Below are 26,834 nucleotides of genomic sequence, written 5' to 3'. Positions count from 1 at the left end.
TGTGTAATCCTAGGTGTCTTTGAACTCCCTTTGTAGACCCGGCTGGCCTCCAACTGACAGAGATCCGCCTGCCCTTGTCTCCTGAGTGCTGAGATTAAAGGCAGGCACCACCACTGTTGCCTGGCTTAACTTTTATTAATTTACTCTTTCAGGCCATCTGTATTTCAGTGTTTATATTATCATACATACACACCAGTGAATATCTGTATAATTTGTATTGTTTTACAGGAATGGCAGCCTATGTATTAAGAAAAATGTTGGTGATTAAACCCAAGGCCTTGGACATGCTAAGCAAACCCGTTATCAATGAACTATAGCCACAGCCCTGTCCTTGCTAGACTTCTGGGCCCTTACTCCTCCTGAGTAGCTGTGACTACAGACATAGTGATGCTGGACTTTGTTCACTCTTTTTCTCTTGTAGTGCTGGGCATTGAACCCAGGTCCTCACTGTCTGACCCTTGAGCTACACTCCCAGCCCGTTGGCCTTTAATTTAAAGTTACTTGGTGTATGTATGTTTAGGGTTACTGTAAAAGGAAGATTCCTTTTATATTTATATTTTTAATTTAGTCTTTTTTACATTTAAGCCTTTCATTATTTTGCTTTTGTATGTTAGTTTGAATTCTGGGCTAATAGCTATGTAGCTGGAAGATTTCATTCTAGTCTGTCTTCTGGTATGTTTCAGTAGACAGTTGGCTGCTTGTTCTCTTCAAGGCTTGGCCTTTTTCCGTCTGTGGAGGAACATTGTTTTTAGAGGAGTATGGTGCCTGACACCTGTAATTTCAGCACTTTAGAGGCAGAGAGGCAGGTGAGTTAAGGTCTGGTAGTACTACACAGTGAGTTTCTTGGGTTACAGAGTGAGACCTTGGACTCAAATTAGGAAAAAAAAAGTACTATTACCTTTTTTATTGTCTTACACCATCTTGGTCCCTAGGTTCAAACTCAGGTTGCCAGGATTGCAAGCTAGTGCCTTTATCCTTGGAGCCATCTCTGTAACCCTAAGTTTAAAAATAAGAAATTCTTTTTAAAATCCAAGGCTAAGCCAAGGTGGTGCCTGATCTCTGGGAGGCCAGCTTTGTCTACAAAACAGTCCAGGGCAGCCAAGGCTACACAGAGAAACCCAGTCTTGGAAAAACAAACAAATCCGAGGCTAAATCTTTTTCTATCTTGTAATTGTTTCCTCTTAAAATTCCATATAGTTAAGCTGGGTGTGGTAGGCCACACTTTAATCCTGGTACTCCTTCAGAAACTGGAGTAACTCTTTTGAGTTTGAGGCCATCTTGATCTATGTAGTGAGCTCTAGGACAGCCAGAGCTATATAGAGAGACCATGTCTCAAAAAAGCAACAAAAAAGTTCCTTATGATTAATATATATGGTAGTGTGTAAATTGAGTTTTCTTTTTATCATCTCCCCCCCCATCTCCTTTTCATCACTCTTGATCTTCCGTGTGAATGTGTGTGAGTTGCTGGAGAGTGAACTCAGGACCCTCAAATCCATGCTTTGCCACACTTGTCTCCTTTCCTGAATGTGTGTTTTGTTTGTTTGTTTTGTTTTTTTCATTTTTCCTCTCCCCTCTTCTTTCTCCTCTCCTCCTCTTCTTATTCCCCTTCTTTTCTTCCTTCTTTTCTTCCTCTTTCTTTCACCTTCTTTCTTCCCTCTGACTGTTCCCCTTTTTTGTCTTACTCTATAGCCTTTGTCCACTTGGAACCCACTGTATGACCTAGATTGTCTTTGATTTTGGAGGCCATCTTGCCTTTCTTTCTCAAGCGCTGAGATTATAGCCACACACCGTTGGTTTCTAATTATTTGTAAATATTCTTTCAGGATTTAGTATCCCCTCCCCTGAGTGCTAGAGATTGAACTCAGGATATCTCTCTGCTTAGGCATGTTCTCTATCATTGAGCCACGTATCCAGACAGGATATCAATATTTTCTTTCTACCCAGTTTACTTTGATACTGGCTTATTTTTTTAGTGATCCTTTTTGTAGCCAGCCCTAGCTGTCCTATAACTTAGTCTGTAGGCCAGGCTGGCCTCTGTATCCACCTGCCTCTGCCTCCCAAATGCTGGGATTAAAGGTGCACAACAACTCTTTCTTACGGTGATGAGTCATGTTAGGGACTCTTGAGTTGAGGTCAGCGAAAAGTTCTGGATTTTTTTTTTTTATAATTTCCTCTTTTTTTTTTTTTTTTTGTATGCTTTTGAGTTTGGGCCTTGGAGCCCTGTATTAAGTGATTTCAATTTTTATTTAGTATTAGGTATTTAACTTTTATTTTTCTTTCGTTATTTTCAAGTAGTACCTTTGTTTTTTTATTCTTTCATTAATAGTTGAAATTCTGTTGAGGTTTTTCTTATTTTTAGTTTTCTGAAATATTGTTTTGTTCCTAGGAAACTTCCCCTTTGTAGAGTTTGTTTTGGTAGTGTTACAACGTTGTTCATAATTTCAACTTAGAGCCATCATTTCAAAATTAAGTACATTTCTAATGACTTGTGGCTGCTGAAATTTGACTATGTAGAATTTAGGCATTTCCTTTAGTTCTTCACTTTTTTTTTTTTTTTTCACTTTAAAAAAATAAGTATTGGCTGCTTTTTTCTTTTTCTTTGAGACAGGGTTTCTCTGTGTAGCCCTTGACTGTTCTAGACCAGGCTGGCCTTGAACTCCCAGAGCTCTCTGCCTCTCTGAGTGCTGGGAGTATAGTACTTGCTGGCCTCCAACTCATTACATAGATCAGGCTAGTCTTGAACTGTCTCGGTCTCACCAGTGCTGATATTACAGGTATGTGCCACCAATCCTGGTACTTGCCTAGATTTCTTTTGGTTTACTATCTCCAGAAAGTCACACTTCAGTTTTTAGGACAGGAGAAAGATAGTTACTTGGTAGTGTATAGTGGGGAGAGAGCTTGATTTGATTGCTTTTCAGGTTTTATCTAGTTCTTCCTGATTGCACCCTGACTAAAGAACATTCGAGGCCCATCACTGAACACATGAAATTTTCCATCCTGCATTAGCTGGTATCTAGAGTTTCTCCTTTTTTTCCAAACTCTGGAATATGTGGTGAATTAATTTTGAACTTGTCTTACATATAGCTTGTGCAGTCTGGGTTCTTGTTGTGGTGCTGGTCAAGCCTAGTGCCTGCTACATGTTAATAATACACTCTAGTATAGAGCCACGTCCTTGTCTTCTTTGAAGTCCTCGTCTGTCTTTTTCCTTTGGAATGTCCAGAATTTTAGAGCTGTTGTTGTTTGCTGTTTTATACCTGTGGCTTCATTCCTTTCTAAATCTTACTGTTGTGATTCAATAGACACTTGAGGAAGAGAAGGTAGCTTTTAAGTGAAATGAACTACCTAGTCTACTTTTCCAGCTATTCTCCAACTTGAGCCCTCCTGCCCTCAGCCTTCTGAGGACTGATGTTATTGGCATATGCGACCACTTCAGGCTTCTTTTGAGGCCGTCCTTTAGGAGTTAGTGGCTGATGGCTCCTAGCTTCAGTTTGTCCTTTCGACATGGTTTTTCCTGCCCTTCTCACACGACTTGGAATCTTCCCTTTGGTTTTACTTTCCTTTTACATGTTCACTGTTGATCTTTTCCCTATCATTGGCAAACTTCGTGGAAGATTAAACAGTAATAAATAGTAGTTGATACTATTTATACTGTTTGTCCGCTGTCTTCAGATTCTCTTAGCTTAAATGGTTGAGAATAACTACTTGTCATTAAATGATAGCATTTAATATCTACTTTTGCTGTTCACACTTTCATCAGGGGCACTGTCTCCTATCCTTATTGTCTTTTGGTGACCATTAAATAAAGTTCCCTGCATAATACATTTTTTTTGGTCATCAGAAAAAATGATCACCCTTGGGGATTTGGGAACTTATCCTCCTTTTTATTAGATACATGAAACACTTTCTGTTTTTCTTTTGTCCTAGCTACTAGGCAGCCCAGAATTAAATCTGGTCTTTAGTTATATTAGCCAAATTAATCTCACTAGTATTTTTTTTCCTCTTCCTCTTTCCATGGTGGTTAGGACTTCACCTCTTTTCTTTGTTTCTCTGCATGTTGATTTCATTCTCTTATACTACAGACTCTCTACTACATGAGGCTGGAACCATGACTGCTGGCAGCTCTTGGCTTTCATCTTCCCAGCCCTTTCCACCAGGAAAAGGGGCTCTTTTGAAGAATCCTGAAAGGACTCTGGTTGACCTGTCTTGGATCATGTACCTACCATCCCTCTGGCTGGAGTAGGGAGGGTTCTATGAATTGCCATCCTCACTAGAACTGCGTAGTTGGAGTCAGGGGTAAGAGCAGTTCCCTGATGCAGGTGGGTGGGCCCTACCTGGAGAAAGGAATGCTGTGAGGAGATGTGCGATAGGTGTTTATCATTCTGGCTTTCAGTACGCTTTTAATATTGTGGAGGTCCTGCATTGTATACTAGCTTAAGTACTTTTCTGAAAAATTTAAGCCTCAGTACATAGAGTGTATTCATTTACCATTCAAACTAGTATATTTGGCTTTTAATTCTTCCATAAGTAATTTTGCTGTTATCTCAATGACCAAATCTATCTTTTCCTTATTTTGATTGTTTGATCCTATTTTTGACATTTACACCATTGTGCCAAATTAGGTGTGATGGTATACGCTAATAATCCTAGCACTTGGGAGTTGGAAGCAGGAAGATCAGAAGGTTAAGCCCAGCTTAACATGTTACATAAGACCTGATCTCAAGAAACAAAAACAGACCAAAACCAAAACAAACAAGCAAACCCCAAAACAAAACAAATCTAAACAAAAATCTAGTGTCAAAGATCATTCAAGTTTCTTCATGACTTCTTAAAAGTTGCTGTTTTGTTTTGACCTCAAAATGTGTTTCAACATTGCCCTTTTGGATTCCTTTTGGGATGTGTGTGTGTGGGTGTGTTTGAGGTGGTAGTGGTGGCTGTAATGAGGGGCGGGGGTGGAGTGTTGTTTTTTTCTTTCAAATACACTTGATCCTTGGTATGTCTTGGTTTGAGCCACCTTCTTGACATGTAGTCTAGACTGGATTTGAAGTCATGGTCCTTTCAGTTAATATTCAGAATGCTGAGATTATGGATCAGAGACATTTACTTTGGCTCTTTTTTTTTTTTTTTTTAATTAAACACAGTTGGAATTTAAATGTTTATTTATGTTTATTGTGTATGTATGAATGTTTGCCTACACGTAAGCGTATGTACCTTGTTCCTGCATGTCATTCATGGAGGCCGTTAGAGGGTGTTGGACCTACTGGAACTAGAGTGAGGGTAATTGTGAGCTGCTGTGTGGGCACTCACTCATCTTGCCTAACCCTTTATTTTGCTTTGATTGTAAATTCACATGTAGGTTTTGTTTAAATTTTTACATTTGTGGATTTTGTGTTTTTTGTGTATGTGTGTAGGCAAATCAGGATAGATTGTAGGAATTGGCTCTTTTTCTAACATGTGAGTTTCTGGTAATTGAACTCAGATCTTCAGAGTCTGTTGCAAGAACTGTAACTGGCACCACAGCATGCAGTTTAAAGTGTTATGCAGGTGCCCAGTAGTTAAGAGTATTTCCTGCTCTTGTAGAAGACCTGGGTTCAGTTCCCAGGCTCTTGACTGCCTAAAACTCCAGCTCCAGAGGCTGGATGCTCTCTGGCCTGTGGGCGCCTGTACACGTGTGGTGCAGATAAGCTCGGGCAGGCACACACATAGACATAAGTAAAATTATCTTTTTAAAAGAGGAAAACCTAAATCAGAAATGTTAAAGTTTTTCCTCAACACTAACATCTGGAAAAATGGGAAGTAGGACCCGTATACGTTACACATGAGACCCGTTCTCAGAGCAGTGACCAAACTCCAGTGTATTTGACAATCAACACTGCTATTGAGGGTTCTTTTTCTTTTTTATATTTACATTTTTAATTAGAATGTTGGAGGGTTTTTTAAATTATAAAGATTAATTAATTAATTGATTCAGTAGTGCAGGTTTTTCTGTATAGCTCTGGCTGTCCTAGAACTCACTCTGAAAAGACCAAACTAGCCTTAAACTCAGAAATCTGCTGCTTCTGCCTCTTGCGTACTGGGATGAAAGGCATGCACTATCACTGCTTGGCCCCTGGTCCAAATTTCATTATTATTATTAACTAAATTACTTTTTTGGAGGCAGGGTCTTTTTCACCTGTCTAGAACTCCTTATGTAGGCTTCACTGGTTTGGTCTTAAACTTGTGGCAGTATTCGTGACTGTTGCTTGACTGATGACGTAGATGTGTTCTGCAGTGCTTGGTTTAATATTTGTTTGTACTCCCCCCCTCTGTGAAGCGTTGGCTGTCTTGAAACTCAGTCTGTACACCAGGCTGGCCTGGAACTCAACAGATTTGCCAGCCTCTGCCTCCCTACCCCTGGGATCACAGGTGTGCAGCACCACACGGGGCGGTGGAGAAGTGTTGCTTGCTGGCTTGTTCCTCCTGGTTGCTCCAGCCTGCATTCTCGTAGAACCCAGGACAGCCAGTCCAGGGTGGTACCAGCCACAGTGGCGCGGGCCTTCCCCCATCAGTCACTAATTAAGAAAATGCTCTACAGGCTAGTCTACAGCCCAGTCTTAGGAAGGAGTTTTTTTCAGTTGAGGCTCCCTCCTCTCCTAACTGTAGTTGGTATCAAGTTGACATAAAACTAGTGAGCACACGTTTCCCAAGCATACAGTGTTTGGTTTAAACAATGCCACTTGAATGAATGTTGTAAGGCCTGACCATTATTAGGTATTAGACAACCACTTCTCTGGAGAGTACTATTTTCTTACTCTCAGCATTTCTCAGTTGCTTGTAGTTGATGGAGATTGAGGTCTTGTATGCTTCCCCTGCCTTTCCACTTTGGCATGTCTGTTGTCGTTGTTAGGCCCACTTTTCAGGCAGTCATGTTGGTGTGGCTCTATGGGTGTAGCTCCTGGCACTACAAGGAGACACAGAACCTCCTTGATCCTCTGGGTCTTAGCGTCTCTCTGCCACTCTTCCACAGTGTCCCCGAGCCTTAGGTCCTGAAGTGTTTGTAGGTGTAGCCATTGCATGCACGGCTATGCACTGGGACTGGTGGTTTTTAATGTAATGGTCTGTCACTGCTGGAAGCATCCTTTTAGTCTTACATGTATGAATGTTTTGACAACTTATGCATGTAGTGCCCATGGCACTAGAGGAGGGCACTTGGTCCCTTGGAACTGGAGTTAGAGATGGTTAGAGATGGAGTTAGAGCAGTGAGCTCTGTTTTTTAGCCATCTCTCCAGTTTGGTTTTTTATTTTTCTTATTTTTTTTTTTAAATTTAATATGGGAGAGAAATTTTAGTCTAATACATGATTATTTATGGGTTATCCTTTTGGTGTTAAATTTAATAGCTTTATAGCTTCATCATCTTTTTGGTTTTTTAAAATAGGGTTTCTCTGTGTAGGCTTGGCTGTCCTGGACTGGCTTTGTAGACCTTGCTGGCCTTGAACTCAAAGAGGTCTGCCTGTCTATGCTTCTTTAGTTCTTGGATTAAAGGCGTGTACCACCACTGCCTGGCTACGTTTTACCTTTCTTGATTCTGGTAGTTGATGTCATTTGGGTGCCTTTTTATGTATATTTATAGTTTTTTTCTTAAGATTTATTTTTAGCTTTTATTATGTGCATGCACATGTGTGTTTGTCTGAGTGTTTGCCATGTGTATGCAGGTATTCTGGAGGCTAGAGGACATTGGATTCCCTGGAGCAAGAGTTATAGGTGCTGTGAGCAATGCTGTTTGGATGCTAGGACTGGAGTTCAGATGCTCTAGAAGAGAACAGTCTATGGCTCCAGCTTTTCTCTCATGTCTGTTAAACATGATCTCGCCATGGAGCCCTGTTTAGCTTGGAACCTGCTGCAGAAACCACACTGGCCTCAGACTTGCAGTGGCTATCATGGTCTTCCCCCATGCTCGGATTAGAGAGAAATCCCACATCCCTAGGTGTACTTGAGTCTTTTTTCAGACAGGGTTTCTCCACGTGAACTTATTTGTTTCTCCACGTGAACTTATTTATAATTTTAACCAGATAAACATAAAGAGAATATAATAACAAACCTTCTAGCTTTTTGATATCATTGTAAAGCTAATTGGAGTTCACTTTTTAAAGTTCCCTTTTGTTTCACTCAGGTATTGAGTGTTACTGGGAGGTGGGAGAGGTGGGTCAAGGGTAATAAGCACTTTTTGCATAAGCGTAAGGGTCTGGGAAATCTGGCACTCATGGAAAAAGCCAGGAATGCTGGTCCCAGACTGGAAGGCAGAGTTAGGGGACCCTTGAGGTTTTCTAGTCAGATAGTGAGCTCTGGGTGTTCGATGAGGGACCCTGTCTAGAAACATGGAAGGCCATAGAGGAAAACGTGGTGTTAACCCCTGGCTTTCATGCTTACGTGCATGCGTGTGCCCGCGCCAACCCATATTTGGAAATACATGTATATTCCACACCACATACAATTACTTTATTTCACATGCTGTGTATCAGTTTTTCCTGTTAAGTCGTTTGATAGTCATGCTTATAATTTCAAGTTTTTGTTTACTTATTTTAAAGCAGGCTCCCAGGTAGTCTAGGCTGTCCTCTTCACCTCAAATGCTAGGATTGTATGCATGTAGCAGTAGGGTTGATTTTGTTGTTGTTTTGTTTTTTGAGACAGGGTTTCTCTGTTGTAGCCCTGGCTGTCCTGGACTTATTCTATAGACCAGGCTGGCCTTGAGCTCACAGAGATTCACCTGCCTCTGCCTCCTGAGTGCTGGGATTTAGTCATTATAACTGTTTTAAAGGACTTGTCTAACATTTCAATACTGGTTTGATTAATTCTTATTTCATTACAGGGTAGAATTTCCTGCTTTTCTATTACTCTTAAAACCTTTTTCCTGTGTGTGCTCTGTGTGTGTGGGAGGGTGTGGGGTGTGGGTGTGTGTGGCTCTGTGCATGAGCTTGAGGATGTACATGCCACAGTAAGTGCTTGGAGGAAAGAGGACACCTTTTCAACTTTTGTGGGTCAGTTCTGCCCTTCCATATGGGTTCCAGGTGTTAAACTCAGGTTAGCAGTGTTGCCCACTGAGCAGTCTTCCACACGCCTATTTCTTTCTTCCCCTTCTGATGTGATGTTCTGGCTTTGAGGAGTGTGTGTTAGCCACTTTGTGTAATGGTAAGCCTTGTTCCCTCTGATTCTTCTGGCCTTGGAGAGGTCCTTCCGTGTAAGTGCTGATTTGGTGTTCAACTGAAAGTTCTAGAATGAGCCTTTGTAGATCTCTTCATTTCTCTCTCTCTCTCCAGCTCTCTACTCAGTGCTGGTCTCCCTTGTGAGCTCTAGCCACCTTGGCTTCCTTGGATTCCTCAACTTGGGGAGACCACAGGCCCTGTCTGGGTTCCTCCTCCCTGTTCCTCGGCCTGAAAACTCTCCCAAGGCAGTAAGCTGGGCACTCTCGGGGCTTGTGTTTCTGGTCTCCAAGGTATCATTGTCTTGTTTTCTTGTCCAGTATCTTCAGTGCTGTTGTTTTCTTCATTTTGTTTTGCTTTATTATTTCATGTAAGAAAGCTGAATCAAGCATCTTTTATTCACTGCATCTTGATTGGAAGTCATGTCACTGTGATACTTGGGGTGTCATTGTGAGCAGTTGAGCATATTGAGCATGCTGTGGTTTGTGTGTTGACCTGAATTCTGCTCAGAGCTTTAGCTTCTTTAATATCTATCTAGTTTAATTTGCACAAGGTTTTCATGTGTTGGAGATACTGGTCTTTGTCAGAGAAATGTTTTATAAATACTTCTTCAAATCTGTACAGTTTCACCTATTTATTTTCATTCATAATTGTACCCTTAAGCAGAAATAATTAAATCTGATGAAGTCTAATTTGTCAGTGTTTTCTTTTATAGTTGTTGCTTACTGTGAGCTAAGACACTTTGCCTAACCCTGAAGTCATGAAGGTAATTTCCTTTAAATTTTTTATTTTTGCTAATTTATATTTAGGTCTATGACACATTTCACATATTTTTTTTTTTGCATTCAGTTTTTATATATGACTATGCAGTTAACTTTTGAATGAAACCTTTCTTCACTGCATTCCTTTTATAGAACATGCTGTATAATTGAGACTCACTTTCAGAACTTTACCTTCTTCGATTGGTCTGTTCATCTAGCCTTATTTTTTTTTTTTATTAATGCTTTTGCAAATATTTGTAACTTTAGTATAAATCATGAAGTTAAAATTGCAAGTCTTTTAATCTTTTTCTCTTCAAGAATGTATAGTAAGTTTACATTCTGTATAAATACTAGCTTTTCTATTTCCTCAAATATTAGTTAGATTATATTTGCTTTGGTCTGTAGATCAGTGTTAGAACTGACATATTAACAGTTTTGAATCCCTGTATTTGTGTGTGTGTATGTGTGTGTATGTATGTGTGTGTGAGTGTGTGAATGTATGTATGTATGTATGTAAGTAACGTGGACATGCCCCCTGGAATTACAGCTGTGCGACACTATTTTTCTTCCCCTCAACCCCCAGACAGGGTTTCTTTGAGCAGCCCTGGGTGAGGTGATTTGGAACTTAGTGTGTAGACCAGGCTTGTAGTGCTCATTTTCAAACACTATTTTATTGGGCTTCCTTAAAGCCTCTCCCTTCCAACCCCCAACCCTAGGTAGGAGAGAGAAGGTTAGTGGGGAGAAGGGACGCAGAGCCCTTAACTTATCCAGGCTGTTTAGGGTCAATGGGCTCTTTTAGGGCTAACCCACTCTCTGTCAACAGCAGATGAATCAAGCAGACTCCTCCAAGCTACATTTCTGTCTCCTCCAAGCTGCCACATCTTCTGTTTCTGAGCTCTCATATTTATAGTCTCAGAGCCCTAGACCACGCTCATCTCCATGCTGCCTGGGGCAGGTCATTACCAGCTTTCAAAAGCCATTCACAGTTATCAGCTATGGGCGTACTAAAGCCCAAACTGAAATCCCACACTTGGGATTAAAATAAAAACATATTTATATAACATAACTGTTTTTAATGAAAGCCTAGCCTCAAGCTCCACCTGTGTCTACCTTCCAAGTGCTAGGATTAAAAGTATGTGCGACCACGCCCCTTTTTCCTGTTGTTTTCTTAAGGTGGGTCTCCATATATAGCCTTGCATGGCTGACCTGAGGCTCAGCCATGTAGACCAGTCTCTCCTAAGAGATCTGTCTGCTTTGCTTCTAGCTCAGCCTTATTTTTCTTTTGCTTTCCTTAGTTATATTGTGTGTATGGAGGCGAGAGGACAAGTTGTACAAGTCTGTTTTGTCTCTCTTCACTCTATAGGTCTTGGGGATCAAAATTAGGTCATTTGTCAGCAAGCACCTTTACCTGCTGAGTTATTTCACCAGCCTTGGCCCTATTTTTTAAAGATCTATTTGTGGTATAGCTGGGTGTGGTGGTTGTGCACCTATAATTCCAGCACTCGAGGATAGCCAAAGCTACACAGAGAAACCCTGCCTCGAAAAAAACCAAAAGAAAAAAAAAAAAAAAACAACAAAATCTATTTGTGTGTGTATGTCTGTGTGTTTGTATGTGTGTTTTAAAGGTAAGCCAAGCTAACCTTGAATTTTTAGTCCTGAGTGCTGGGATTACTGGCTGTATTTTTTTGCAATCCTCTTGAGTGTTGAGATACTGGTGTGTGTGTGTGTGTGTGTGCGCGCACGCCACTATGGCCAGCTAAAAATGCAATTTCTAATTATTCTTAAATATAATTGATTTTTTTTTTTTAATTTTTGGAGACATAGTCTTCCTTTGTATCCCTGGCAGGAGGTACAATCCCTGGCAAGAGTACAACTCACTTAGGTAGAACAGGCTGGTCTCAAACTACTGAGGCCTCTGTTTCCTGAGTGCAAGGATTAAAGGCATGGACACCAAGCCTAGCATGCGGTTGGCTTTTAGTAATGATCTTTCAAATACAGGTTGTATTTGAAATGTGTCAACAGATAAGAGCACAACTGTCACTGAAAAGATTTTTACAATTCACCAGTCACTAAAAGGGAAAGGCCATTCCACAAAGTATCACTTTGAGTGGTGCTGTGATTGGTCAGGTGCCACAGGGGAAAAAGGGAAACCTGAGGGATGAATGAGAGAATAAAGGCAAACAGTTTAGGATTGCTTAGTCATATTTCTTTCTAGGGCTCTTCAGTTGCTCTATACTTGTTTCTGGTGTGCCTCAGATAGGGGAATATGATGGCCTAAGTTAACGTAGGCTGAGAAGGTCAAGGCCCGGGTTCCTGGTTTTCACATGAAAGCTCTTTAGTGTCTCTAAGAGCCAGCTGGCTCTAGGAAGGACTATTTCTTCATAGTCAGAGAGTTAAAAATAGAGCAGGTGCTGGTGCCTAGCGTGTGTAAGTCCTTAGAAGTGACCTCAATACTGTGAAAACTAAACCAAAACAGTATGAAAATAGTTCTGTGTGATAGTTTACATCTGTAAATCAAGCACTTGGGAGGCTAAGAACTGGAGGATTGCAGTGAGTTAACTGAGAATTTGTATTGTAAATGGGTACTGAATTGTCTTAAAATGCTGGCTTTGAATTGAGATGATATATTTAAATTACTTGGTGAATGATACGCGCTAATCTTGTACTGTAGTGATCTTTCTGGATTCTTTAAAAAAACACAGAAATAAAAGAACATGCTTTTGTTTTAATCCCAGGTGTAGGGATGTGGGGCTGCTTCCTACTGCACGTAGTAGCTGTCCGTGATTTGTCTGGTGCTCTAGCAGAGGCATGGCTTTGCCAACTGCAAGTGTGTGATGTTTGGAGTTCTGGGAACTTTTTAGAGTCCTGGTAGGCCAGGTCTGTGGTTATTGGTTGTTTATGGAGGTTGGTTGTGGTTTGCTGGTTGCTGTGGTCAAAGAAGAAACAAGGAAAAATATTAAATTCTTGTTGTTCTCCTATCTAGTGTTAGTGTTGAACCGGAGGAGAGGTTTGGGGAGGGTGGTGGTAAAGGGTGGAAAAAGAACCCACAAGGTAGTAAAGACAGGCTACAGGATACATTATTTGTTCATGATGTTTAATCTTTGATATATTGTTGTGTTCAGATTATTAATGTTAAATCTTTTTGCATTTGTGTACAATAGGATTTTTATAATTTTTTTTTTTGTAGCTTTTTACTAGATACTGATTATATTGGATTTTGTTTTGTTGTTAGAATTTGTCATTTCGAGACAGTGTCATTTAGCTCATGCTGACATGGAACTACTTTTTTATTTTTTAAGATTTGTTTGAACTTAAGAGTATGTGTGGTTTAGCTGCATGTATGTCTTTGCACCACTTTTATGCTGGGTGTGAAGAGTTACAGATGATTGTAAATCACCATGTACAGGTGAACTTGAATGAACTCTAGTCCCCTGGAAGAACAGCTGTGCTCTTAACTGTTGGGCCATCTCATCAGCGCTCTCCCCCTCCCCCCCCCCAATTTATGATGCCCCTGTCTCCCAACTTCTAGGATTACAGGGATTTATCACCATCCTAGTCATTGGTTATTGCTATTGCCCACTTCTACTTTTAAGTTGGGAGGCCCAGAGACTTGGGAGGGGAGGGGACCGAGTTTAATTATGGTTGCTTTCGTAAGCACAGTTGGGGAGTTACTTACTGGAAGATGTCTCCCTTCTCCTGCAGATACTTTAATAATGAAGTTAGCTTTAAAGAACTGTAGATTTTTCTGTTTTGTGTCCTAAGTTTTAAAGAGTTGTGTTTTAAGGATAATCTTTTGCACTTTTAATATCTGGTTTCTGTGATGATAATTTTCTTTTTATTAACAACATATTGATAAGTTATGTGTCTCATACCTGTGTTATTTTTATTGTTGTTGTTTATTAATTTTGAGATAAGATTTCACTGTGAAGTTCAAGCTAGTTGGCCTGGTACTTGCCATGTAGACCAAGCTGGCCTTGAACTTGTAATCTTCTTGTATGTCTCCAAAGTGCTAGAATTATAGGTTTGTACCATCATGTTCATTTTACCTCTGTAAAAAACCAAGCTTGTAGTTTCAGCTTCATTATGAACAAATGATCAGCTTTTTTTAAGTTTCCCTGATTCTTTTCTGTTTCATCCCTCACTTTGTTATTCTTGTTTTAGCCCTTTTTTTTTCACCTTAACACAGATCATTTATTCATTCATTCATTCACTCATTCATTTATTTATTTATTTATCTATCTATCTATCTATCTATCTATCTATCTATCTATCTATCTATCTATCTATCTATCTATCTATCTATCTATTTATGTGTGTGTGGCTTGTCAGAGAACAACTTAATGGGAGCTGGTTCTCTCCACTGTGGGTTGTGAGGATCAGACTCCCATAGGTTTAGTGGTAAGCATCTTTACTCTCCAAGACATCTTGCTGGCTCTAGTCTGTTCTTTAAGTTGGACCCTACATCAGCAATTTTATATTGTTTTTTCTGATACTGTCAATGATCATACACAATGACTTAAATTATTTTAATTTCACTGTGTCTTAAGCAGAAGGTGGTGGTACATGCCTGCAATGGATGGCAGAAAAATTGCTCTAAGTTGCAGGCAAGTTTGGTCTAGATAGCAGGTTCTAGGCTAGCTAGAGCTACATAATGTGACTCTGCTTCAAAATCAATTTTGTTGCAAAATTCTCTTATATGGAATTGTTTACAAGGTCTTTGGACATATTTATACGGTGTCTCGAATTTATCTGTCTTTTGTTGTATGGTCGACATTCTGAGTCTTCCTCAGTAGCTCTCCACCTTGCGTTTTGAGACGGAGTCTCTCACTAAATTTTTTGCCAGCCAACTTGGTTAGCTAGCAAAGCTCCAGGGGTCCTTCTGCCTCAACATTTTCAGTGCTGGCAATTACAGGTGTGAGCCACTATTTTTAAATTTAATTTAGACTTGTAAGTAACTTAAGAATTCTTTAATAATATACAGAAATGAGCAATTTCTGAATTTTGGGCATTATGTGTATATGCATGAGCTGCCAAGGCTTGATATCGAGCATCTTAAGCACTTTACTTTTTTTTTTTTTTCTTCTCCTTTTTGAGAAAGGGTCTCTCTGTGTAGCCTGGCTGTCTTAGAACTCATTATGTAGACCAGGGTGGCTTCAGTTTGGAGATCTGACTGCCTCTGCCTCCCAAATGTTGGGATTAAAGGTATGTGCCACCACACAACGCCCATCTTATATCTTATTTTTTTGAGAAAGGGTCTCTCCCTGAACCCCGAGGTGGACATTTTGCTAGAATGGCTATTAGCTTCCAGGATCTCCTCAGTGCTGGGATTCTAGGCTTGTGCTGCCACGCCCAGCTTGTTTCACTTGGGTATCAATTGATTGCACATGCAGTGCAAGCACTTTACTGACCATCATCTATCACGCATGTGTGTGTGTGTGGGTATGCACATGCCACAGTGTGCTTGTGGAGATCAGAGGACAGCTCTTGTGGGACTCGGTTTTCTTTGTGGGAGTCAGTTCTTGTCTCAGACTTAAAAAGAAAGATTTATGTATGTATGTGAATACCCCATTTGCATGTGTGCCTGCATCAGATGCCAGTTTAGACGGTTGGGAGCCACCATGTGGTTGCTGGGAATTGAATTCAGGACCTCTGCAAGAGTAGCCAGTGCTGTTAACGGCTGACTCCAGACCGTGGAGTCAGTTCTCTTAACACTGTGGGTCCCGTGGTTTGGTTGATTCAGGTTGTCAGGCTTGCTGACAGGCGCTTGTACTGCTAAGCTATCTTATTGGCTCAATTTGTCTTTTGTTGTTATTATTTATTATTTGTGTGTATATAAATGTGTTTTGCATGCGTGGTGATGCCACGGCAAGCATGTGTAAGCCAGAGGACAACTTTGTGGAGTTTTGTCTGTTCATGTTTGCAAGGTTTCCAGAGTTAGACCTCAGTTCACCAGGCTTCCTGAAACCATCTTGCCAGCCTTTCCCCTTTATTTTTACAAAGTGTGTTTGCTGCTGATGAATTCTGTTTGCAGTTTTCATGTTAGCTAACTGTTTCTGAGGCAATGTATGACAGAAGGGAGGGCCAGGATTGTTGGCTAACTCATTCATATACTCATATAACTCATATATATGATTTCACCCTGGCCTGCAGTAAACTAGTTTAGGGTGGCTCTCCTGTTTGAGAACCCTTACTTTACAGATACTGCCATAGATGTGCTGGAGTCTTCTGGGTGAGTGATCATTAATGGTTATCTGTAGATACTGATTGGATATGCAGATATCTAACTTGGTGTTTGAGTGCTTTCTCACATGTGTTTACTGTTTGGGTCTGTCTGTCTCTTTGTGTCTCCTTTCTCTTTTACTGTTTTCGAGACAGGGTTTTCCTGCGTAGCCCTTGCTGGCTTTGTAGAGTAGGCTGGCCTTGAATTTGGGCAGTCCTCTTGCCCCTGCCTTTCCAATGTCAGGATTACATCACTCAGCCTCCTTTTTGTTTGTTTTTGGGCTCTCCGAGCATTCCTTTTTCTCTACCAAGTAGTTCTCCCTCTCCTCTTGTTATTCTGCAGTGCTGTTTTTTGTTTTTGTTGTTGTTGTTTTTTTTAACTGTAAAATCAAAGCATGGACTTTTCTACACCTGCTCTAGCTCCCAAATAATGACACAGAGACCTTTATATTTATTAGTAATAGCTTTAAGCGCTATAGCTGGGCAGATACTCATCTATTCTAATGCAGTTATGTGCTCACCCTGACTGCTCCTGCTCCATCTCTGTCCTCCTGTTGACTCTTTTCCTCTCTCACCCATTTCCTGGGGCAAGTCCAGCCTGAACTCTCTTGGCTCCTTATTAAGCAATCAGAGGTGATGGAGAACAGTTTTTACATAACATTGAGAAAGGAGATGCTTCAATAATAGTGGCAGTGCAAACATCTGGGACTGCAACTGGAGCTCTGGGAACAGAAATCAGCATTTGAACACCCAGTGCACAGAACATCCCCCCACATTGTAGAGTGCTGAGCTGTTGAACCCAGAGCCTCACACATGCTGGAGAGTTAGACCCCTAGCTTTGCTTTAGTTTTGAGACAGGATCTCTATCCACCACAGGCTGGCCTGGCTGGCCTGAGCACGGCACAGTCAGGAGGGCTCTGACTCTGTGCCTCTGCTGCAGTCCAGGCTTTGTTGTTCATTTCTTTCTTCTTCTCAGCTCCTTATAGAAGCTAAGTGTTTCTTTCTGCCACGAAGCCACATCTCTACATCTTTAGCTCAGTTATTTTCTTTTCCTTTTTCGATATTTCTCATTTCATCTATTAAAGCTATATATATATATTTTTCTATTTCATATGTATTTTATTTATTTAGTTTACTTAGTCTCACTATCTATCCCTGCCTGTCCTGGAACTCAGCATGTAGACCAGGTTGTCCTCAAATTTGCTACTTCCAAAGTCTGCGGCGTAATCTTGGAGTTGACATTGATTTTCTTTTGTTTTGATGCTTTTTATTTTTTTATTTTATTCTATCTTTATCTATTTATCTATCTATCTATCTATCTATCTATCTATTTATTTATTTATTTTTACAGGTTGAGAATGTAGATTATCTCACAAACATATTATTTGTTGAAAAGGCCATGCTCTGTTGTATTTCTTTGAACTGACTTTTTATTTTATTTTACTTTTTTTAAGGGCTGAGAATATAGTTCATTCAGTATCACCTAGTAATTCATTACTTATCACCTCCTCAAGCAGCCATAATGGATCATGCCTAGCATTCTAGCACTAAAAGGTAGAGACAGGAGGATCAGACTTTCAAGATATCCCAGATAGAAATTTGTATAAGACCCTGTTTCAAAAAGTAAAAAGTAATGAAATAGTATTTTTATTAGTGTGTGTGTGTATGTGTGTGTTGAATATTCATGCTGAGACCTATGTGTGGAGGTCGAGGACAACCTTGACTGAGGTGGGTCCTCACTGGTTGTTTGATGCAGGGTCTCATGTTTCAAATTGTGAAGCCAGTTGGCTAGTAAGCTGCTTTTTTTTTTTTTTTTTTTTTTTTTGTTTTGTTTTTCCTCTCTCATCATGCTGTAGAGCCCTGGAGATTACCCACTCTTTGCTTTGCTCAGCTTTACATGAGTTTTGGGGTCTGAGTTCATCTGACTTGTTTGGCTACCGCTTTACTCTCTGAGCTGTCTCCCCAGTCCTGAAGTTGATATTTTTAAAATTACAGTTGGTTGATTATTTGGATTCACACTACCTTGTACATATTTTGAATACCCATTTAAACTTATATTCTCATTCTCTCTCTCACTCAGCTGATCTAGTGGTTGTCTTGTGTATGTGTGCTGTAACGTCAACAAAAGATTTGGTTGATTATGTGTATAAAAGGTAGGGTTCTTTCTCTCCAGTTTGCCACATTTGGGACTCAGCTGTCTTTACAGACACCAAAGTTGCTTCGAACCCTCTATTGTTGTTCTTAGATATTATGACTACAGGAGCCTCTAAGGGTTGGCTTTGTCTTGTCTGCAGGATAACACTTAAGAAAATGCTGAATTCTCATGCTGGTTCTTAAGTGTCTGCTTAGTATAGTTTCTGGATGGTTGTTTTTATCTGTCTTGTGTTTCATTCAGTTAGCAGTTACTTTGTATTTTCCAAAATGTACAGTTGTTATCTGTATTACAGATTTGTCCTCTCATAAGCTTACCACTTTTGGAAGTCTAAGTTCATTCCTGGAGATTTAAAAATGCACGATATAGTTCTGCTGATTGTAATTACCTTACTTTTTAATTTTCCTTTTTTTTTCTTCTGTTTTTCAAGACAAGGTTTCTCTGTGTAGCCCTGTGTAGACCAGGCTGGCCTTGAACTCACAGAGACCCACCTGCCTCTGCCTTCTGAGTGTGGTTCACCACCACACCTGGCTTTAATTTTTCTTTTTAAATTTTTGAGACAGGCCTTTATATAACATAGCCTAGGCTGGTCTTACTTAGATTTACTATGTAGCAGAGGATAATCTTGAATTTCTCTTGCCTTCACTTGTTGGGATCACACTTGGTGTCCACCATACCTGGCCCAGTACAGTCAGTCTTTATATAACTTTCCCCCTTTCACTGTGTAGCCTTGGCTGTCCTGGAACTTACTTTGTTGACCAAGCTGGCCTTGAACTCAGGAAATAGTTTGTCTTTGCCTCCCAAATGTGCATCACCATACTCAGCAAGCTAATTTTTTTAATGTATTTTAGAATTTACTTTTATGTGTATCTCTGTGTATGCCTTTTTTGTGTGTATATGGGTGTACATGGGTGTGTCTGTGTCTGTGTGTGTATGTGTCTGTGACTAAGACTGCAGAGTCCAGAAGAGAATGGCAAATCCCCTACAGCAGGAGTTAAGAGACATTTGTGAGCGACCTGCTGAGGGTGCTTGCAACTTAACTTGGGTTCTTTGGAAGAGCAGCCAGTGTTCTGTACTGCTGAGCCATCTCTCCAGCCCCTGGGGGGTGGTTCTTGATTGTGGTAGAAACCAGCTATACTTGACTACAGTAATCCAAGCCTCTAGACCAAAGTGATCTGCATCATTGTCACAACCTTTTTCTGTCCTATGTTGGAAGATTTTTAGATGGTTTCTCATTGTAACTAACGCTAGCCTTGAACATAGTAATCCTGTGTCAGCCTCCTGAGCTATCATACCCACTTTTTTTTGTTTGTTTTCTTAAGTAGGTCTTGCATGTTTTCTGACATGTTCTCAGACTTCTAGACTTAATTTATATTCTTGCTACAATACCCCAGGTATTCTTGTACTCTAAATATCAGCTTCCACATTTGACTTTATATATAATAATTTAATAGAAAATTTAGTGTCTTGTTTGTTTTTTCTGTATAGACCAAATGGCTTCAATTCATGGCAGCATTACTGCCTAAATTTCCCAGATGTTGGAATGACAAACATGGGCCACTATGTTTGACTTTAATATAAACTTAAAAAAAAGAAGTGGGGGCCACTGAGTTGTAAGGTATACCAAAGTTGTTATCTAGTATTATAAGGAAAATCATTGTTAAAGTTAGTTTGGAGGATGGAACGATGGCTTAACAGTTCCTAAAAGCACTTGCTGATTTTGCAGAGGACATGGGTTAGGTTTCCAGCTATCATATGCTAGGTCACAATCATCCATAGTTCAGTACTAGGGAAAGGGATGTGATGCCCTCTTCTGGCTTCCATGGGTACTTGCATAAATGTGGTATGTGTATATACAAGCATGCATACATACATACATACATACATGTAAAACATCAAACAAAATAAAAATAAATCTTTTTAAAGTTATTTGCAGGGATTAGTTATTTTGAGAGAAGTGTTCTGGAATTTTCTTCGTGGCAATGAATAGAAATGGTATTCTATTTTTGTTAGTTTTGAAGTTATAGGAAAGATACGGTTTTGGTGGTCTAAAAAAAAATCTTCATTGCCTTTTCCTTTTTTTTTATTTTTAATTTCTTTAAATAGAGATGTGAGCTGTGTCCCCATAAAGATGGAGCTTTAAAAAGAACAGATAATGGGGGTAAGTACAGTCTTTAAAAAAATGTTAAACTGGAATGGTATAGTATTTAAAATTATCTGGACATTTACATTATTTTGTCAAATATTGTATATTAAAATGTTAATGCTGTAATTAATGGAGACAAGGTCTCATTATGTGGTCCAGGCTAACCTGAATTCACCATCCTCTTGTTTCATTGTTCTCTGTTCTGGGATTATAGATGGGCACAGTTATGTGTGCTTTAATTTATTTTGTACTCACAGTTTGTCTTCATTGTGGGCACACTTAAATATTGGCTGTTTTATGCAGAATGATCTGCATTCTTCTACTTGAAATCTTGATTTATTTTATGTTTTGAGACAGGGTCTCAGTTTATATTCCTGGATTTCTTAGAACTCTGCATAGACCAGGCTGGACTTAAACGCACAGAGATCTGTCTGCCTCTGCCTCCTGAGTGCTGGGATTGAAGGTGTGAGTCGCCACACCTACATTGCTTTCTGTGTGCTGGGGAAACAGGGCCAACTACACCTGGCAAAGTACCCTTACTAATGGGGTCCTCCTAAGTGCTGCCTTTCAGTACCAACTATGCCTGGCAGGGTTTTGAGCATTTCCTCTTGTAAAAATTTTGAATCTGAATCTGGTTAAAACTCAACAACTTTTGAACATCAGTTTCAGATTTGGAGTTTTGGGATTAGTGATGCTTCGTTGGTAAAATCACTGTAAATATTCAGAATCTTCCCTATCTTCTGGTTCTAGGCATTTTAAATGGATTATCCTGTATTTTGCATTTCCCCATTGAATGATCTTTACCTGAGAAATTTGTCTGCCTTTCCCTTTTATTTTCTTTGTCCTTTTCTCTCTTGTCCTTTCTTCATTTTTTTGTGTATAGTGCAGGGCTTGACATTTTTTTGTATAGCCCAGCCTAGCCTACATGTGTGTCAATTCCCTACCTCTGTCTCATGGATTCAAGGACTACAGGACCATTTTACATGCCGGGATTACAGTACTTATTCCCTTATAGATAAGTACCATTCTTAACCATGGAGGTGTGAGCTTGTTAAACTACAAAAATTAAGTGAATGACACGAAATATCAAGAAAGAAGGCCTCCTTCCCTCCCTCCCTCCCTCCCTCCCTTCCTTCATTCCGTTGAGATGGTCAGTATATCTTCCTTATTTTGTTAGGAATTACACTGGTTTATTTTGGAAAGTAAAGTCAGCCTATTTTCCTAAAAATAATAAAATGAGATTCATTTAGTTAATATTTTGTTAAAGATAGTGATTTCTGGAGGGTAAATGAATAAAGATGTTGGCATCTGTTCATAAGGGGTAAAAGCAGTAGCGTTCCTTTTTGCAGTTTGTCCAGCTTTTGGATGATGGCTTTATAACAAATTGGGAAATAACTTTTTCTGGAGGTATTTCTGTAAAATTGGAATTTTATAGTTTTTAAATATTTGGTAGGAATAACTGAGAAATACATCCTGAGTTTTCTCAATGTTATCAATTTGAATAATTGATTTTAGTGATTAAAGAATTAAATTTTGCTATTTTTTGTTTGTTTCATTTGTAAATTTTGCCAGTTTATTGACTTCTCTAGTTTTAAAGCTTTATTGGTAAAAGTTGGTTATTTCTTAACGTTGGACATGGTCCTAAACTGCCTAAGTCCTGAGAAATGTGTCGTAGGTGTTGAATGAACATAGAGTGAGCGCATTTCCACAGACCTAGGTGTATAGCTTACTGCACACATAAATTGTGAGAGATAGCTTATCGTCTCTAGGTTATAAGCACACATGCTGCCACACTACTGAGTAATGTCAGTATAACAGTGCTAAGTTGCCATGGCTCTAAATAAAGAAGAGGTGATGGACAGAGCTCATTCTGCACATCAGCTGTCCTGGAACTCAGAGACCTTCCTGCCTCTGCTTCCTGAGTACTGGGATTAAAGTCCCACATCACCATGTCCAATCTACTTTAGCATTTTTACAATAAAAATTTTCATTTATTGACTCTTATTAGCTTTAAATGTTACAGAACTATTAATGTTTTCTATGAATGACATTGTTATGTTCACCAAAACTATTTGCTTATTTAGTATGTGTGTGTGTGTGTGTGTGTGTGTGTGTGTGTGTGTGTGTGTGTGTGTATGAAATACAAACTTAAAAGGTCTTTTTCTAAAAAGGTAGGGTCTTACTGTGAGGCCCTTGTTGACCTAGAACTCAAAGACAGATCTTCCTGCCTGTTTCTTCTAAGAGCTGGCATTGGAGGTGTGTGCCCCCGGCCTATCCTTTGCACCACTCCCTTGTTAAACCTTCCAAGTTGTTTCTGTTGCTGTTGTTAGAAGGCCAGCCAGAAGTCGCGCAGTGGTGGGCAGCGGTGTGCCACCTTGTCTGTCTGTGTCTTCTTTCTCTCTTTCTTTAACTCTTCTAGGTTTTTTGTTAGAAAATTGGACACAAGCTGGGGGTACCTGGTCCAGAACAGAGAAACTCTGTCTTGAAAAACAAAATAACAGCAACAAAAGAGAAAATTAGAAACAGGACACATTAGCCTTGTTCTACATAAAGTCAAGAACATCAGTGTCATTTTTTCTTCCTTTCATATATCATCTTGAAAGGTCTTAAGTACGGTCATATCTATGGACTGAGAATGGAGCTTGAGATAGGGCACGTGCCTAGCATTAGTGAGGAGTGGGTTCACTTTCCAGCACTACAAAAACCTTAAAATCACCACCACCAAAGAAACATGGGACTGTTAGGACTTGTAGTAATGGTGCCTTTTAAAATACCTCCTTAAGGACCTAACTGAATATATAGTTAACATATTTTGTTTTTAAAAGCAAGTAGAAGGCATAAAAGTTAAAATAGCTAAAAACATAGTGCACACAGTAACCAGTATCATAGCTGCTTATTATTAGTATTAAATATTGTTGTACATACACATAGGTGTATGTGGGTAGCATATTGAATGTTTGTTTTGTTAAGTTTGTTCAAACCATCATCACTGTAAACATATTAATAATGAAGTACACACCACCCCCCACCCACCTATCCTAATCAGGGTTTCTCTGTGTAGTTTTGGCTGTCCTGGACTCACTTTGTAGACCAGGCTGGCCTCGAATTTACAAAGACCCACCTGTCTCTGCTTCCCAGAATGCTGGGATTATAGCCCCATGCCGCCACGCCCTGCTGCACAGGGACCTGTAGCGGCTGGAAAGAATTGCCTTCCTAATAATCTTACGGGACATGGTTGTGTAGATGGAGTTGTGTTGTTTTACAGGGTGTCTGACTGTGCTGTCAGCTGAAAATACAGTTAGGAGTCTTAAACTGCAGTGCGCTACCCTAGACTTCTGGCTTTAGTGGCATGTTGCGGTAGCTTACCGGGAGCAAGCTGTATGGTATCACGTGTTACTAGCTGAGAAGAACTGCCAAATTCCCAATTTGAATGGGAATTTTCTACTGAATGCACTTTGCTTTAGTACCATTGAAGAGTCAAAACTTGTGAGCATTATGAATTGTAACCTGTAGGCTGTGTGCTTTTACTGAATAGCTTGTTTTGTGTTGGATAGATTGTCAGTGCTTTCAAAAGATTGTGGCTTTTCCTTAGCATGTGACATTGATCATCATACAGCTCCTTTTGCACTAGTTGAAGGCTTTGAGACTCTTGAATTACATTCTCATATGTTTTATGATGTTGTGGAAATTTGAGATTATCATTTGCTTACACACACCCCCTATCCATTTTTCATCTTTCTTGCCTTTTTACTCATAAAATTATTCAATTAATACATGTACACTGGGTTGTGTCCTGCAGGTATTTTACCCATACTTTTCTTTCTGCCATTGTTTAAATGATAATATCAGTTGGCTTATCTTTTCTTTTGCTTACTTTTTTTCCTCTGTTTATTTGTATTTGCTAGTGGCATTTTGATAAAGCTTAGTGTTTTGTTTTGTTTTTGTTTTTTTAAATCAAGACAGGTTATGTAGCCGTGGTTATCTTGTCCTGAAACTCAATCTGTAGACCAGGTTGGCCTGGAATCTAGGCTGGCCTTGGCTTTAAGTGCTTTAGTCCCATTGAAGAGTCAAAACTTGTAAGATTCAACTGTCTCTGCCTCCTGAGTGCTGGGATTGAAGATATATCACTGTCTCAAGAATTTTGTTTCTTTCTTTTTTTGATAACTCTTATTTCTTCACCAGTATTCAATTCTTTGGCCATGTATAAGACAATTCAGTTGAAGACTTTCCTTACAAAATCCACCATTATACTTCTGCATGAAGAGTTTCTGTTACTATATCCTATGAACGAGCTATACTTACAAAAATGTGGGGTTTTTATGTGGGTGTATGCACATGAGTGTGTTTGTGTACATGTGTATGCTTGTGTGTCCCTGTGTATGTATGTGAAGCCTAGAGGATGATGTTGAGTGTTCACTTCCTCTCTCTACTTTATTTTCAAAATAATGTGTCTAACATTATTTATTGATGGGCCTTCCAGCAGAACACAGGCATGTATTGCTGCTCCTGGCTTATTATGTGGGTACTGGGGCTCTGACAGGTCCTTATGTTTACACAGCAAAGCGTTCTATCTGCTGAACTATTCCCCCACCCCCATTTTTTTTTCTCTTATACACTCTGTAACGTATTTTAGAATGTATATATTATGTTGGGGCTGTAGCTCAGTTGTAGGATGCTTGCCTAGCATGCTTTGAGATCTATCCTGAGGATTACAAAAACAAAAAAACTAGACATAATTGAATGTTATAATGAATTAATTCTTGAGTAAAATTCTGCCTTTCTAGGGTTCAGTCTTTGTTGCTTGTGGTCTTCTGATACTTTTTGTTTTTAGTTACTTAAAAATTGTATATTTTGTTATATAATTCCTGAAAACTTAAGTTAGTGGTGGCTTGATGATGGTTTCCTTCAAAATCTAGTGCAAAATAGTGAGAAAGGGGAGGCAATTAAAAAGAAACACCATCTACCTCTGTTGGTACTCTTTCTGTGGTTTCTCCAGTCTGTTTACCACTCTTCCTTACCCCTCACTCCTGTTTCTACTATACTTAGATTCTAACCAGAGATAAGAATTTGGGGGGGGGGAGAATTTAGGTAAGTTCTGCCTTAGGCAGGTCTGTGGCTCTCCACATCCTCCCGCGTGTCCAGGTGCTTTTGAGTGCACCAGGTTGTCAAAGACCTTTCTCTCTCTTTTTTTTTCTAGGCTTTTGGTATTTTGTTATGTGCTCCACCTATACTCTTTTCCTCCATGCATCTATGGGTTGTTTGCCTTTCATTGATTTTAATGGCTACTTTCTCTCTGGAATGTACTTAAGACAGAGCTGAAGGATAGTCATCTCCCAGTCCTTGGTTAGTTTCAGTGGATCAGTGACATAATTTTTTGTATATAAAACAGCTCTTCTGCTGTCAGAGGCTGGAGTCTCTACACTGGAAACTCTAGCTGTTGTATTTAAGACCTCCCAGTCACCATTCATATAGGGGGAAAAAATGCCAAAGAGCTCCTACCATTTTTCACCTCGTTTTTAGTTGACTAGGTGCTTGGTTGTGGCAAACCTTTCAGTGTTTTCCAGAGTTCTGTAGGAGAATTTAACAATTTCTCTGTTATTTATTTTTTTTCCTGGCGTGGTACCTACCCTTGCACCATTTTTGGTTGGTATAAATCTGGATATTTTGCATCCTATGTGTATGTGTACATATGCATATATGTATATATGTATGTATGTACAGTTTCTCCCTCAGGCTCTTCAGTGCTGGATTTTTAAGCTTTGTTCCGAGATGCGGTCTAGAAGCAGATCTTGTATCTGTTAGGTTAGTTTGAGTCAGTGTTGATGTAGGGTGCTAACCCCTTGCTGATGAGGCAGTGGTTGTTTAGTTTGTCTTCCCTCTCTTCTCCCTTCCTCCCCTGCTTCATGTAGATTTGCTCCACCTCACTTCCCAGCTGTGGGCCATTTGACCTGGCAGGGTTTTATTACTGATTTTTCGTTTGTTTTCATGTGTTGTTTTTATTTTATGTGCTTTGCCTGCAAGCATGTGTGTGAACATGTGCATGCCCAGTACCTGCAGAAGGGGGGTCCAGTTAGGGGCCATCATGTGGGTGGGAGGAGCTAAATGAGGCTCGTCTGCAAGCGCAGCGAGTGCTTTCAACCACGGAGCCACTGCCTCAGCCTTTGTGCCCTTTAAAATTTTTATCTGCCTGCCTATCTATCTTATCTATCTTATCTATCTATCTAATCTATTTATCTATCTAATCTATTTATCTATCTATTCTATCTATCTATCTATCTATCTATCTATCTAATCTATCTATCTAATCTATCTATCTATCTATCTATCTATCTATCTATCTATCTATCTATCTATCTATCTATCTATCTATCTATCTATCTAT

The 26,834-nt window shown here is 39.6% G+C and overlaps 1 protein-coding gene across 6 annotated transcripts in view; it reads left to right on the top strand.

Moving 5' to 3' along the window:
- Mllt10 (MLLT10 histone lysine methyltransferase DOT1L cofactor) overlaps positions 1 to 26,834 on the top strand; it is a 138,437-nt gene that overhangs the window by 7,891 nt on the left and 103,712 nt on the right. For 4 of the 6 annotated variants that reach the window (XM_055593711.1, XM_055593713.1, XM_055593712.1 and 1 more), the window contains exon 4: positions 20,413 to 20,467. In XM_055593711.1, coding sequence (XP_055449686.1) covers positions 20,413 to 20,467 — 55 coding nt within the window. Of the gene's footprint in view, positions 1 to 4,109; positions 4,294 to 9,889; positions 9,941 to 20,412; positions 20,468 to 26,834 lie in introns of those variants that run through there. The other 2 variants (XM_055593715.1, XM_055593714.1) reach the window with 2 other exon arrangements.

Source organism: Psammomys obesus, unplaced genomic scaffold (assembly GCF_907164565.1).
Source record: "Psammomys obesus unplaced genomic scaffold, mPsaObe1.curated_primary_1811, whole genome shotgun sequence".
In the NCBI taxonomy this organism is placed as follows: Eukaryota; Metazoa; Chordata; class Mammalia; order Rodentia; family Muridae; genus Psammomys; species Psammomys obesus.
The sequence above is the reverse complement of the archived record's forward strand: the minus strand, read 5'-3'. Positions and strand labels throughout refer to the sequence as shown.